This window comes from Amia ocellicauda, chromosome 5, assembly GCF_036373705.1.
Source record: "Amia ocellicauda isolate fAmiCal2 chromosome 5, fAmiCal2.hap1, whole genome shotgun sequence".
NCBI lineage: Eukaryota > Metazoa > Chordata > Actinopteri > Amiiformes > Amiidae > Amia > Amia ocellicauda.
In genome coordinates, this window is record NC_089854.1 from 45,415,912 (window position 1) to 45,431,740 (window position 15,829).

Consider the following 15,829-nt stretch of genomic DNA (forward strand, 5'->3'; position numbering starts at 1 on the left):
AGAAAAGCCCTGATATTAACCTGATTAAGAATCTACATTAGCCTCTAACTGACATTTTTACTGTCTCTGTGAATGTGGATTGTCAAAGCCAGTCTAGATTTAATGTAAAAGCATTATTCCTAATGTGTTTTAAGTACCAAACACGTGCATTAATACAAATCAGGTTGGTAGATAGGCAGAATGTGTCAGTAACACAAATGGTATAATTTAACCATTGTTTATAATTGGGTGCTTCATGTAAGTACCTTATACAATGCTGGGCTAGATTGTCTGTACAGAGATGAATCATCCAGAGAACTGGAAAACACCAACATTTCATAAGCAGAAGACCTGTACCAGTGATAAGATGATTTTTTTTCGTTTTTGGAGTCTAGGTCTGGTCTCTCTATAAACACTGCCTTATTAACCATATTTGCACTGAATATCTGTATGGAGCTCTGGCACTTTTAAAAGAATAAGCAAACGCATGTGTTGTGCTCTGTTCACTTTCAAGGCTGCCCTTTTGAATGTGGCAGGGCTGTCTTTGTTCATGATTTTTAAATGTGGTTGAACTCAACACATTTTCTTTGCCACTCACAGCCCTCTCCTGCTTATATACCAGCATAACATGTATTCCAAATTGTGAGTGCCAAGTTACCAAGTTAAGTGTTTCAAGTTGGTCTGTCAAACTCCCCATTTGTGGACTCTGTTTTTAGACTTACAAAGAGAGACCTTATGTCTAATTGTAGACAAGCTTTTGTTATTGTATGAACATTTCTTTGTCTCCTTCCCAGAAATACACTGACCAAACAGTCCTACACACAGTGCGCAATCTCCATCAATATATTGTAGTTTCCATTTTCAAGTTCACTAATTCTTGGGATGTGGTGATGCCAATGATGTTACACAAAGTTGTTGTCAAACTTAGTATTTAATAAATATGTATTTCAATAGTGCTAACTTAATATTGTGTATTACAGGAAAGTGTTGATCTTGGGGAAATCATGTATTCCTTGTGCTACCTTCCAACTGCTGGGAGAATGACTCTGACGGTCATTAAATGTAGAAATCTCAAAGCAATGGACATCACAGGCTCTTCAGGTACTTCTTGCATGACTGAATGATTTGCTGATAAATGTAAAACTTTCTGTTGTGAACTAAAGCAATTGTTTGATTAGAGAATTTATATTATTTAAAAGTAATGTTTGTGTTTGTTTTTTTACTTTTTTCTTAGTAAAACATTTTAATTTCCAACATACAACATGTATAAGCCAACATACAATTTGGCTTATTTGCATAATACAAATTATTTCACCTGAGAAGAGAAGTGCATGTAAACGTCTAGATTTAATTAAATAAAGGGTTTGCATTTTTCTAAATATGACACCAAGCCAAATTGTGATAACCATCATTTGTCAGATATCAAGACATGGTTTTGTACAGATGTTTGTAGGAACATATCTGAAAAGGAAGCTGGTGAAAATGTATTGGGGTGAAAAAACAGAAGCTTACAATTAATCCATCTTTCGTGCTTAATTAAGAATGAGCAAAATCCAATGTGTATTTCACCAGTAAATGTATGTGAACTCTATTAACTCACAATTAGATAGGAAACTGTAACGTCAGATTCTGTAAACGTTTAATTAAAACATGTATTTAATCACTGCTGCAACAAATCAAGCAAGAAGAAAAAATATTTCCAACAGCATTTTTCCCCCTTTGGTGGTCTAATCTTTCTTCTTAATTATATTAACATGAACTACAGCAAGGTAATTAACTTAACTTAAATGACTTTTTTTACCCTTCAAATATGACTATTACGCTAATTGGTTTTGAAGCACATTGTAGATGAAACTGCTATAAATTATTTCAACAATGAATTGCTAGTTATTATGCAACATCAATGTTTTGACTTGACTTCTGTTAAATATTATTTGTTTATATTAATTTATCTTTTATGAACCTTTCTGTATCTTCATCTTATTTGGATTATCTAAATACCTTGATTTTTGATCATTTGTTTTTACAAATCCCTCCTTTCCTAATATCTCTTCTAACAGTCTTTCTCTCAAACGTTTTTTAGACCCTTACGTAAAAGTGTCACTTCTGTGTGATGGCCGGAGGTTAAAAAAACGGAAGACGACGACAAAGAAGAACACCCTCAACCCAGTTTACAACGAGGCCATCATCTTTGATATCCCTCCAGAGAATGTTGAACAGGTCAGCCTGTCCATAATGGTGATGGACTATGACCGGTAAGCATTACCATCTCTGTCACATCTCATTCACGGTTTATTTGCTTTGAAACTATTAAGCCGTGCATAAATAAGTTAAAAATTATCGGCTGATGAACTGAATCTCCATTTCAAAATGCCAAGTGTGTAGACTTTAATTTATTTTTTATATATACCGTATATATTTATTAAATATATGAATCCATCTATTCAGACTTCCTAAGCAAACCTTTTTCAGATGATTGTATTGGTTATATGTTGCTTATGTTTAGAATTAGTAACTTTAAGAAAAATGTAGCTTTGATAATGAGTATTTTAGACGTCTCTTTTACTAGCACCCTGCATTTATTAATTTATTTTTAACTGCCTTTTTACTGTGTTTAAATGTATGACATTAAAAAAGGGATATTTAAGCATAAATTACTAAAGCAGCAGGCAAGATTTTCTTGCTTGACTGTAAAGGTGATTTAAACGTCCATAACCCTGTGATTCATCAGCTGCCATGGTGAAGACATGACCTGTAATTACTTGTACTAGATTAAACGGAGCTATTTCACCAATTGAGTGAGTGAGCGAGCGGGTGAGTGAGTGATTGAGAGAACACCCTGCGTGACATAATAGTGTAATTCAGGATCCCTTTTCCCGGTGTGTCAAATGTCATCTGTGGCTTTTTCACACTCTTCCAGCTTTCTGTCAACTTTTTATTTTCTTTTGCCCATCACAGCGTTGGCCACAATGAGGTGATCGGGGTGTGTCGGACGGGGCCTGATGCTGAAGGACTGGGTCGAGATCACTGGAATGAAATGTTGGCCTACCCCCGCAAACCAATAACTCACTGGCATGCATTGGTAGAGGTAAAGGATTTTTCTATCATAGTTCAAGTAAGAATATGATTTTTGCACCTTATAGCTTATTTCCAGTATAATGTTTCCATTTTAAGATGCCATGACAAAAAGCATGCTGTTTGCAACTGTGTTGAATGCACTTAAATTGACTTTTGTAATCTTCTCAAAGCTTGGAATAAGATAAAGCCAATAATGACTGTGTGAAATACTAGACCATCCATTATAGATATAGTAATCTCTCCAACAGCATTATGTATGATATAATTGTACCAAGAAGGTCACTACTTTATACTGTACATACACTCAAAGCTTAATGACTATATGATTGAAATGCTCAAACTGCAAATTAAATTGAAGTATTTAAAAAATAATATAATTTTATTTTTAATTTTGAAAATCATATCAAGTAGTTCTGCATTATTTAGACTTTAAAGGTATCATTACATTGAATATAAAATTGTATCAATTAATATATTAATGTTGGATTTATTGTGATTTCAACTGGTCCATAAAGCTAAAGATTAAGTCTGCATGTGCCCACCCAAAACTCAACATGTAGCTGCATGATAGTCAGATGATTTGGAAATCTAGAGATAATTAATTATTTAAATTATTTATTGTCAGCTAATTAGCTTACATATTTTGACCTATAAGATGTGAAGGAAGGTGGATCTTTGACAATGACTGACAGCTTGTGCACCAATGCACCTCCTCCTGGAAATCCTGAGGAAAATGTCATACAGTGAATAGTGTACTGGAAACTTCTATGTATGTAAATGTTGAAATATTTGTGGAAATAAAAAAACAAAACATTGCAAACACACACCATGTTTTATCCCTTAGATTCGATATCAGATTTTAATGCATCCCATGGAGTCTTCAAAGTTGAAAAGCCCTGCTATAAATGCTTATAATGCATTCACTTCACATGTTCCTTAGAAAAATGTGCCAGCATAGATCCTTTCCATCCTGCCTGTGATCCGTCCTGCTGTTTTAATAAAAAAGTTTATTTTCTTATAATGTAACATCTGTTATAGTTCCTTGGGGTGTTTAACTCGAGTCTGCAGGCACACAGAGGTTCAGAAACGTTTATTTATGTTTTCTTATTGAGAGGGGTGCAAATAGAAATGAATATCATTTGCAAATGCACTCGAACACATTTTCTATATTTCACATTTCCATATATATTGGGGGTTCTGATTAATCTAAGGGTGCTGTGTAGATGTACATGTTAAAGGAGTGTCTGGTACAATTGTCTGGCACTCATGACAATTTGCAAATAGAATAAGGTTTTTGTTACTTTATTTGGGTTTTATTTATTTGGGGGAGGGGGATCTTGTGAGAATAAGCAAAGAATTCCTATTTTTAAAATATCCCACCTGGAATAGGTTTCCTCCTAAATAAGAAAGTTGAGATGCCTGTCTCAAATATAGTAGGAGGTATATGAGATGTATCATTATTAAGATGAAACTGAATTATTTATTTCGTCTGTTTTTTCTGTTTCTTGCAGTGGCCTGGGAGAGCAACAAGCTTTGACAGTCAGGGGTCGTGTCCATCTCCAAAACCCCCTCTCACACCCTAGATCTCAACTGGAATTGGTTTATGAAAATATTTGACTAAGGAATTCAACTGGGAAACAAACACAGTGACTCATTTTATTTTTGTATACCAATGCAAACTTTCTTTGTAGTAATAGTATTTTTGGTGTATGTATACATTTCCATTGTAGGATGGGCAGTTTGCTGAAACTGAAATGGTAAAATGTTTAACATCACTCAGCTTTGGTTGGATGTCAAGATATTCAGCAAAGGTTTTCCCTACTCTTTTATGGTATCCCTGATTGTTTTAACAAACCATTTGATCTGTGGGAAATTATGCATAACAAAAAATCCTCAAGAAATTATTACTTAGACTCTGATGAAAACTAAGTACCACACCTTGATCATTAATTATCTTCTGTACATTATTTTTGCTGTGCATAATATTCTACAGGTTAAATTGTATCATAATTTACCATAATTTAACACAGTTGGTCACTGAATATAAATGCCACTGTATTTTAGTCCTCTTCTGTCGCAAAGTCGTGACCCATGCAATAGCTGAGTGGGGTGATTCAGAAGTCTTGCAGATTTCCAGTTCAATGTGGGGTATAAAAGTAGGCAGTAGAGTGACAATTTTGAAATGTTTCATCTGCCATTTTGCTTTACTTCTTCTTGAAGAAAGATGCAGTTGTTGTGGTCCTTGGAATCTTAAAGGAAAAGTCTCACTAGTTCTAAAATCATGGTTGTGTGCATCTTTGTGTTATAGTGTTTAAGTTATTCTTAAATAATATGGGGATGTGTCAAGAATCTAAGAAAAAAACAACAACTAAGAATCAGATTTGTCCTTCCTAACTAGTGTTATCAAGTAAATCTAGTCAATTATTTTTTTCCCTCCAACAACAGAGAAGATTAATCCACAGGGGAGATTTGCAAGTAAACAATCACACATTCCAAAAAAAAAATACAAAAAAATAAAAGTAAATCTGCAGATATCACTTTGAACTGGTTTGTATGAACTGGGTAATGCACAGCTACAAGGCATGTATTAAAGGAAGCTCCCACTAGTTCTAAAATAATTTGTATGCATCTTTTGTGTTATACATTATAAGTGAGATATATGCATAATAGTAAGTAAAATGCAAGGTAAATAGTAAGTTTCTTATTCCAGTACAATCTGCACAAAGTAATTACATTTTTTCTTTTGCAATAACAATTATACTGGAATAAGAAACTTACTATTTACCTTTGCAAACACACACATACTGTAACATGCATTACTATAAATTCATACAAACCAGCATAGACTATTAAAGTGATGATTATTTTTATGTATGATTACTTACAACAATCTCTCCTCTGTTGTTAGAGGTAAAACATAATTGACTGAATTTACTTGATTACACTAGCTGTGTGGATGATAAATCTGGTGATTAGTACCACCTTCTCAAAGTCAATTTCTGACCCTCCTTGAAGAAATACTGCCAAGAGTAGACCGAACTGGAGACTAGCTACATGTAGATCATGTATTGCGCCTTTTAGAAAGTATGTAACATTTAATTATGCTTACTTGAGATAAGGGGGGAGGGACCTCTGAATTATAACCTCCTGAAGATTTGCTCAATAAGTTTCCAGTTCTGGCATTCAGTGTAGTTATGTAGCTTTATCCAATTGTTTATAATTCCTAACAAAATTGCCTCAGCCACAAGTTGTGGTGCTGCTGTTTCATATAGATTCTTAGGAATTAACACTTATACATCAGATAAGTACAAGCAAAACATTTTATGATGTGAGTGCTGTGCAAGCTAGTTTGTACAAAGATCTACAAATTCTGTTTGCCAAATGTGATTATTTTGTATCTGCAGTATGTCAAAAGTTAAAGTATATAACCATGTATTTTTTGTTTTTACTATAAGATGAATACTCCAAGTGGGAAGTACAACGTTGCTTTAAAATTTGTATTTAAGTAAGGTTTTGAATGGCAAGCCAAGTTATAATTTAGATTTATCTTTAATTGCATTTAAATATAGCTTTAAGAAAGATCTCTAGAAATAACGTCCTGTATATTTCGAGATACCTAAAAATCATTTTCAGATAACTGTAAATGATTTCCTGTTCATTTACAGATATCTGTAGATCTATTAAAGATATCTGAATATTACATCCTGTGTGTTGGCTGAGATTATCACTTCCTGTTTACTCATTCAGTTACATAGAAATTAATGATAAGAAAGTGATAATCTCAGGCTACACACAGGAAGTAATTTTCAGATATCTTCAAATGATTTGCACATATCTCAATGTACCATAAAACTTCAATTAAATGCCCCCGGCGTTTATTCCAAATAACTGCAAGAAGCCCCGGCATCAATTAGAGACCGGCGTTTGTATTGAACATTCCTAAATAAAGATACTGCAGACTCATGCAGGGTAAGAAGAGCCTGGAAACATTGCTTCATTGTAGAAGTAGGCTAATAAGCCAGGCTTTTATTTTAATTTTTTTTATGTATTTATTATTTGTAAAACATTGCAAAATACACTCACCTAAAGGATTATTAGGAACACCATACTAATACTGTGTTTGACCCCCTTTCGCCTTCAGAACTGCCTTAATTCTACGTGGCATTGATTCAACAAGGTGCTGAAAGCATTCTTTAGAAATGTTGGCCCAAATTGATAGGATAGCATCTTGCAGTTGATGGAGATTTGTGGGATGCACATCCAGGGCACGAAGCTCCCGTTCCACCACATCCCAAAGATGCTCTATTGGGTCGAGATCTGGTGACTGTGGGGGCCAGTTTAGTACAGTGAACTCATTGTCATGTTCAAGAAACCAATTTGAAATGATTCGACCTTTGTGACATGGTGCATTATCCTGCTGGAAGTAGCCATCAGAGGATGGGTACATGGTGGTCATAAAGGGATGGACATGGTCAGAAACAATGCTCAGGTAGGCCGTGGCATTTAAACGATGCCCAATTGGCACTAAGGGGCCTAAAGTGTGCCAAGAAAACATCCCCCACACCATTACACCACCACCACCAGCCTGCACAGTGGTAACAAGGCATGATGGATCCATGTTCTCATTCTGTTTACGCCAAATTCTGACTCTACCATCTGAATGTCTCAACAGAAATCGAGACTCATCAGACCAGGCAACATTTTTCCAGTCTTCAACTGTCCAATTTTGGTGAGCTTGTGCAAATTGTAGCCTCTTTTTCCTATTTGTAGTGGAGATGAGTGGGACCCGGTGGGGTCTTCTGCTGTTGTAGCCCATCCGCCTCAAGGTTGTACGTGTTGTGGCTTCACAAATGCTTTGCTGCATACCTCGGTTGTAACGAGTGGTTATTTCAGTCAAAGTTGCTCTTCTATCAGCTTGAATCAGTCGGCCCATTCTCCTCTGACCTCTAGCATCAACAAGGCATTTTCGCCCACAGGACTGCCGCATACTGGATGTTTTTCCCTTTTCACACCATTCTTTGTAAACCCTAGAAATGGTTGTGCGTGAAAATCCCAGTAACTGAGCAGATTGTGAAATACTCAGACCGGCCCGTCTGGCACCAACAACCATGCCACGCTCAAAATTGCTTAAATCACCTTTCTTTCCCATTCAGACATTCAGTTTGGAGTTCAGGAGATTGTCTTGACCAGGACCACACCCCTAAATGCATTGAAGCAACTGCCATGTGATTGGTTGGTTAGATAATTGCATTAATGAGAAATTGAACAGGTGTTCCTAATAATCCTTTAGGTGAGTGTATTTCAATTAATTAGAGAGAACTCTAAATATTCAAAGATATCTTGCAATGTTTTGAAGATATTTTCAAATGCATTCTAAAATAAGATATCTCCAATTAATTTAGAGATATATTCAATTAATTTAAAGATATCTGAAATACATTGAGATATTTGCTAATCATTTACAGATATCTGCAAATTACTTCCTGTATGTAGCATGAGATTATCACTTTCTGTTCCCTCGTTCATTAATTTCTATGTAACTGAATGAGTAAACAGGAAGTGATAATCTTAGCCAACATACAGGAAGTAATTTTCAGATATCTTGAAATTATATATATCATATCTTGAATTGAAGATATCTCTAAATGATAATTTGGCTTGCCATAGTTTTGTGCATTTAAAATATTTTTCAAGTCAAGTACATTCCAGTAAACTCTTATCCACCTCTCTCTCTGTGTGTGTATATATTTTTAATTAGATATTTCATTGTATTTGAGTACTCCAAGAGCAGAGTGTTTTATCTCCCTTTTGGGGAGATAAACTGCAGTAGTTGGAATTTACTGCTCATGAAAGGATAATGCATAGAGACAGATACCTCAGTATGCCTTCACCATTTCCTAACAAGATAATTCTAATGTACAGCATGCATTTTGAAAAAAAAAAAATAAGCAAACCATACAGGTAGAGAGGAACCTGACCCATGTTACCCACCGAAGCCTTAAAATTGCAATTTTATTTATAGCCACACTAAGGCCTAGAACGAATCAAAACTTTAACCTATACCCTATCATGCTTTTATTTAGAATAGAAAGTGGCTTCTGACAATACATAAAAGTGCAACTGTGGTAAATTTTTCATTTATGATTTGCAGGTAGGGCAAAGTTTTGATTTGGTCTAGGCCTACATTTAAATGTCATACTTTGCGATATATTCTTGAAGGTTTGTTTTATTGTTGGATCAAGGAAACCTCATAATTCCTGTCATCAGGCTAAATATCATTGTCCAAGGTTTTGCGTCAATCACTATTATTCACAACATGGCTGATCAGGGGTAGTCTCCCAGCGAATGTCCAAGAAAGGGCTGAAACATAATCCATAGCTAATCCTTGGAGACTATTCCCATACTGCCAGTTTACAGATTAACAGTGTTCTGTACTGTGTGTCCGCAAATGTAAATTACAGTCTCGTATGTCAGTTGTCATTGAATGAATAATACTGTTCAAACATGCATTTTAAGGATTTATAAAGGGTGGGGGGTCTACATTTTTGGGGTGGTATTGAAGTTTTCCTTGTTACTCCCAGTTAGAATTGGTTTCAGACACTTGCACAGTCTTTGTTCAGTTAATGTACCTGTAGAAAGCAATATGTGCACATGGGTACTAATAGCAATAGGAGCCAATTAATGTAGCGGGGCTTTTTTATATATAAAACTTCACTCCTTGGAAAAGAGATCTGTGTTATAAGTCTCTGAAAGCAGTCATCCTTTTCTGGCATTGTCGTTCTGATCAATATACCACGGATCTGCCGCTGTCTGACTGATGCTGTGGCCCTTGATGGCTTGTGAAACAGGTGAAACAATGGAGAGTGGGCACATGTGGTTTTCATGGCTACTTTCATCTGTTACAAATCAAGGCTAAATTTCAATGAGGAAAGCATACGAAGTACCTCCACACCAGGGCAGTAACAAGTTTTTAGTTTTTGTTTTTTAACGTCCAAGGCAAGTAAGCATATTTGTTTATTTTTTTTGACGATATGCATTATGAAAATTATTAAATTTTTCTGAATGGGGACCATAAAAGCTATGGTATGATTATTTTAGTTTTAGGTGACACATCAAGTCTTACACAATCATTTAAAATCCATCTAGTATCCTCCTATATAATCTTTCGGATAACCTTAAAAATACATGGACTGAATTTTAGGCACTTTGTAGACGACTTAACTAAAACTCAGTCTGTATCTAAATGATATTAGTTTTTTTTTTTCACATTCACAAACCCGTCTATCACAGCGTCAAAGTTGATCAAGCTTGTTCAAGTGTGTTCAATGGAGAGAATCGCCAAGTTAGAGAGATGATGTTGTCCAACTGAAGATCTCAAATAGTTATTTACCAGTTTCAGCTTACTAAGGCCCATAAGCTGCTACCATGACAAGGACAGTAAAACAAATGGGCAGGGCTATCTCAATATTGGGATACGTTGTCTGATTTATTTCTTATCAGACGCCCTTATACAGGGCGATTTACAAAATATAAGCGCAATACAAAGAGCAAAAATACAGTGCAGTTCAAGGCATAAAACATGACAAATACCAATTTACATAATACTGTGCAATTCAAAACATAATACATTTTATGAATTCAAATTTACAGAAGTGTATACAATATATGAGGTCTTACATCCTGGATTGTAAAAGCTGAGTGCAGACAAGATGTTAGGTCACAGTCAAGGGCCAAGGGAAAGGGAGCATAGTAATACATAGTAATACACAGATACATGGTGCTCAGACTCATGCAATGCATCAAAGATTATATTAGTATGTTTGAAGGAGCTGACAAGGGACAACATTGAAAACCACAAAACAAGATTACTTGATTGCCAATACGTTTGCGTCATTTTTCCACCCCTGCTGCTTTGTGCCCTGGGTGGCCACATCATTTGCCCTGCTCTAGTTACGGCCCTGCTTTACACCTTTAGTTTTGGTTCACCCTGGTTATTTAACACTGGCTACACAATCACAGCAGATTTCCTTTGTAATCACATCCAATTAACAATTAAGTTTGGAGGATTAGCAAAAAAGATTAATAAAATCAGGAGATCGTTCCTATTTTTCTCTCATGTGTAAATGAGAATGTGTAGGTATATATTTTTATCCTCACCATTTCATTCTTTATTTTTACTTAAAAAAAATACTGAATTCATTCTATTCTACATTAAACCCTCTGTATTTTTCAGTGGCGATTGTTTTTTCAAGGGTGGATAATTTTTTGTTTTAAAACAATTCCATTTGAATTCAATAAAAAGTCAAAATCCTGCCAAAAGTGCACATTTGTAAGTTAAGCTTGTCAGGGATAATTTACTTAAATGGCATACAACATGGTGGCCCCTACTATAAAATCTGTCATTTACCTAAAATGTAGCATGTACATATACACAGTACTTAATGTCCCAGCAAATTAAGTTCTGTGGGATTGACGGTACTATACATGTCATGTTTTTATAGATGAATGTTCTACTTATCTGTACAGAAAAAAATATTATTGTTAAAAAAAAAAAATGAATTCTATTTTCAGTGTTTGGAAGAAGTCTGTAATTCATTTCTTTATATAGTTTGGTGGTCGAAACCATGGCCATTGTACTGAGTGTGCAGCGTTGAGGAAAAAAAAAAAAAGTTCTGGCATTGTGTTCTGGGCGTATTTTGTATACCGTGTGCTGCTTTTTTGTGAGCAGTATTGGGGAGAAAAAAGTAAAATGGTAAATGTATGTTGCACTAGCCTTCACGAAACATTCCATGTCCAAATATTTTTATGACTGCTTCTCTATGTAAATTGTAAGCATACTTGTTATATCTGACTATATGAAGTATCAATGGCAATTGCTAAAACATGTTCTGAAGTGTACAGTTTGTGATAACTTTTGTAACAATTCATAGTAAACATTTGAAATATAATTTTACTGTAGCTGTTTCCTATGTATTTTGATGAACAAACACAATAAACTCAAATCTCAAGTATTGTGTATGTCTTTAACTGTTTTTCCTCTTTTAATTTAACTATGCATTCATGACTCAAGTCAATTTTATTTTTATTTATTTATTTATGTATTTTATAATTAAACTAACTACCATTTCACTTTCAAACAGTGTTGGCAATTTGCCTTGTATCTAATTTTGGACTAGAATGCACACACTCTACACAACACATAACCTGTAGTATGATCCAGAAGGAGGCTTGACCCAATATTCTATTTGGTAATATAGTCTATATACTTACAATTGTTATGCATTCGTTCAAGCAGATTTGTGAACCTGCTGCAAAGATTTTTTTTAATTATTATCAGTTCTTCATTATATAATATCTTATTTACATATATGATTCAATTAAGACAGACAAATATATATTTGTCTATCTCCATGTGTGTATTTTGCTATAAGTGTAAGTATATCCTTAAAGCTTGTGTCCATACATATTCTCAATTGACTACTGACCCTGTGCGAACCTTGAGTAAAGCAGTTACTACAATCGCAGAAGTCAGTCCTCTTGTTAATGACTATATTTCACTGGAACAGTTCAGCATACAAGGTTTTGAGGGCCCAAAGCCATTGATTATGTGTTTAAATGGATAGGGAAGCCTCTGGTTTGGACAGCTTAGCAGCTGGTTCAGAGCTCTGAAATAATTACTGATCAGCTTTAATATTAGATGACGAAGAAGAAAGAAATGCCTAAGGCTAGGCATTTATTTGAATTGGCCACAATTTCTTGTCACCTGTTAGCTGCCTTTGCTAATATTTATATACAGTTAGATCCATACATATTTGGACAGTGACACAATTGTCGTCATTTTGGCTCTATACACCACCACAATGGACAATCAAGATGTGCTTTAAGTGTAGACTTTCATTTTTAATTTGAGGGTAGTTACATCCAAATTGGGTGAACAGTGTAGGAATTACACTCACTTTTATATGTGGTCCCCCCAATTTTAGGAGCTCAAAAGTAATTGGACAAACTAACATAATCATTAATTAAATTGTGAGTTTCAATATTTGGTTGCAAATACTTTGCAGTCAGTAACTGCCTGAAGTCTGGAACCCATAGACATCTTAGTACACACCCTTATCCAGAGCAACTTATTACAATATCACATTATTTTACATACAATTACCTATTCATACAGCTGGGTTTTTACTAGAGTGATCTAGGTAAAGTACCTTGTTCATGGGTACAACAGCAGTGTCCCCTAGCTGGGATTGAACCCAGGACCCTCCACTTCAGAGTCCAGAGTTCTCCCCCGCTTAAGTCTACAGCTTGCCTTTTCCATGTCACTCCTGGAAAGTTAATTATTATTATTCCTTAGGTGGTCATCTTCTAGTTGTTGTTTTTTCTCTTGGGATCCATTCAAAATAATAGCTTCCTTTGTCCATCTTTGATCTGTTCATCTTGCAATATGTCCGGATCATTGCCTTTTTAACACGTCTACTCTTTCAGTAATGTCACATAGTTTGGTTTGTTCTCAGTTCCTATCATTTATTTTTCTATCTCTTCTTGTAATTCTAAGCATACATCTTTCAATGCTTCTTAGTTATTAATGGACACCAAACGAGCATGATGGGTCGAATGGCCTCTTCTCATTGGTAAACTTTCTTATGTTCTTAGAAATATGAAGGGATTCATTCATATATATATATATATATATATATGCCCAAAGAAAAACATATTTGATCAATGCATACTTCCAGTGCGTACATATGGATGTGAAACTTGGTCACTAAATATATAAATGTTACAGAAACGAGGAATGACACAAAGTGATCCAAGGATACTATCCAGTCTATTTTCCCAAATTTGCAGCTTCAACCACATCGCTGGGGAGTTTGTTCCAGATTGTGACAACTCTCTGTGTGAAGAAGTGTCTCCTGTTTTCCATCTTGATTTGTATCTTTACATACTAAAGAAAGTGTGACCTTGAATTGGAGCAAAACTGGTTTAACTGTAGTGTAAAATGTGATTCTTTGTAGGGCTCTTACAGACAGAGGTTGAGACCCTGAAATTAAACCATGGCAAATATCCAAAAACACAAAGACCATCAAGGGCTGTAAGGACAGTTTACACCAGTCTGCTGGTAGAGAAATTAATGGTTTATATATTGTATGCAAATAGCCACCGCCTTTTAGTTAACATCTTATGTAGATGTTTAAAAACACAGTGTTTCATTGCAAATGTGTATAAACTTGTGTACATACTACCCATCTAAGAAACAGAACGAATGTATGTCTTTATACTCTATTTGATGTTAAGAGTCTTTGCTCATGCAAGTGACATTTAAAACTGTAGAGATCATAAAAGCCCAAGTAATCTGAAAATCAGCTTGGCAAATAAACGGCCATAACTTATTCAGTCTTGGCAGATATGGGATATGTACTAGAGTTGGGCTATGCTCAATTCATCTTCCATTCAATTTTCAATCAAGGGTAATTAGCAAGTGTGAATTCTGTTTTATTTTTCAGGATGGTGCTGTAGTTATTCAGTCTTTTTTGACAACCCTCTGGTGGCCAAACGCAAAGGTCTCTGTCTTGGATATTTTAACCTGTGTTTCTTCCCTTTAATTGTTTGCAGTTTTCCAATACTGTTACACAGTTGGTGTATCACCCTGCACAGGTGAAACTTTGAGATGTATATCTGTCTCCCCTCTCTCTTTTTGAAGAGACAGCAAAGCAAGAGTTGGCCATTAAATCTCCAGTTAGTCCAATGAGCCTAGAGCGGCTGTCAATTACTTCACTGACTCATTGAAGTAAATGCAACAAATATTGGCCCAACACGCGCTTTACCCTATATACGTCCAGATAAGCTGGCGGTGTGCAGACATCTCTCATTTGGAACAGGGTGCACTTTGTACACGAGACAACGGCAGTTGAATAAGAACAGCATGCACAAGATTTTGTGAAAAAACAGGAGTATTTCTGAGGTGGCATTTTTACCTCATATGACTAATATGACACTCAGCACTGGTCACTGGGAAGGTATTACCATGTTATCCAGGCAACCAGATTGGTTGGATCCAAATAAAGCTTTGGGAGTATATTTTGATATGCCCTAAGCTCCCTTTCCATTAGCTCTTAACTTTGACTTAACATCTTGTATGCACTTAACAGCTTTTTCATTCTAGGATGTAAGTCCTTATATATTTTTTACTGTATATCTTGTATACACTTGTGTAAATTTTGAATTTGTAAAATGTATTATGCCTTGAATTGCTCTGTATTATTGCACTTTGTATTGCGCTTACAGTACATTTTGTAAGTCGCCCTGGACAAGGGCATCTGTTAATAAATAAATAAATAAATAATAATAATAATAATAATAATAATAACATTTGTAAAAGTAACACAAAGCTTCACATTTTCCAGTCTAATCATATATGGCTGTTGTTAGTTAGGGGTTTTATGTGCCCAATTTATCTGACAGGTGAAAAAATATGTATAATGTGTTAGAATATGATGAAAGCGATATAATTGCAGTTTACAGATTTAGTGGTGGCAATAGAATAATGTTTAGACTAATGTGCTAATCTCTGAATTCTAAATTAAATCCACAGAAACGGTCGCCCCTGACGTTCGGGAAAGGGAAAACAGTTGGCAGCATCACTTGACAGCAAACTTGAGATTGAAGAAGAAAATGTGTGAATGCTTATGACCCAAACACTTGCTAGAGTGTCTCCACATAATTGCTAAACTGTGATTCAACAGGTTCTCACCATTTCCATGAGCATATGATG

The 15,829-nt window shown here is 35.2% G+C and overlaps 1 protein-coding gene across 1 annotated transcript in view; it reads left to right on the forward strand.

Moving 5' to 3' along the window:
- The window catches only part of syt10 (synaptotagmin X), a 33,789-nt gene extending 21,724 nt beyond the window's left edge, over positions 1 to 12,065 (forward strand). The window contains exons 4-7 of the mRNA XM_066705438.1: positions 960 to 1,080; positions 2,063 to 2,234; positions 2,938 to 3,067; positions 4,569 to 12,065. Coding sequence (XP_066561535.1) covers positions 960 to 1,080; positions 2,063 to 2,234; positions 2,938 to 3,067; positions 4,569 to 4,640 — 495 coding nt within the window. The 3' untranslated portion in view covers positions 4,641 to 12,065. The remainder of the gene's footprint in view (positions 1 to 959; positions 1,081 to 2,062; positions 2,235 to 2,937; positions 3,068 to 4,568) is intronic.
- Positions 12,066 to 15,829: the final 3,764 nt, after the last annotated feature.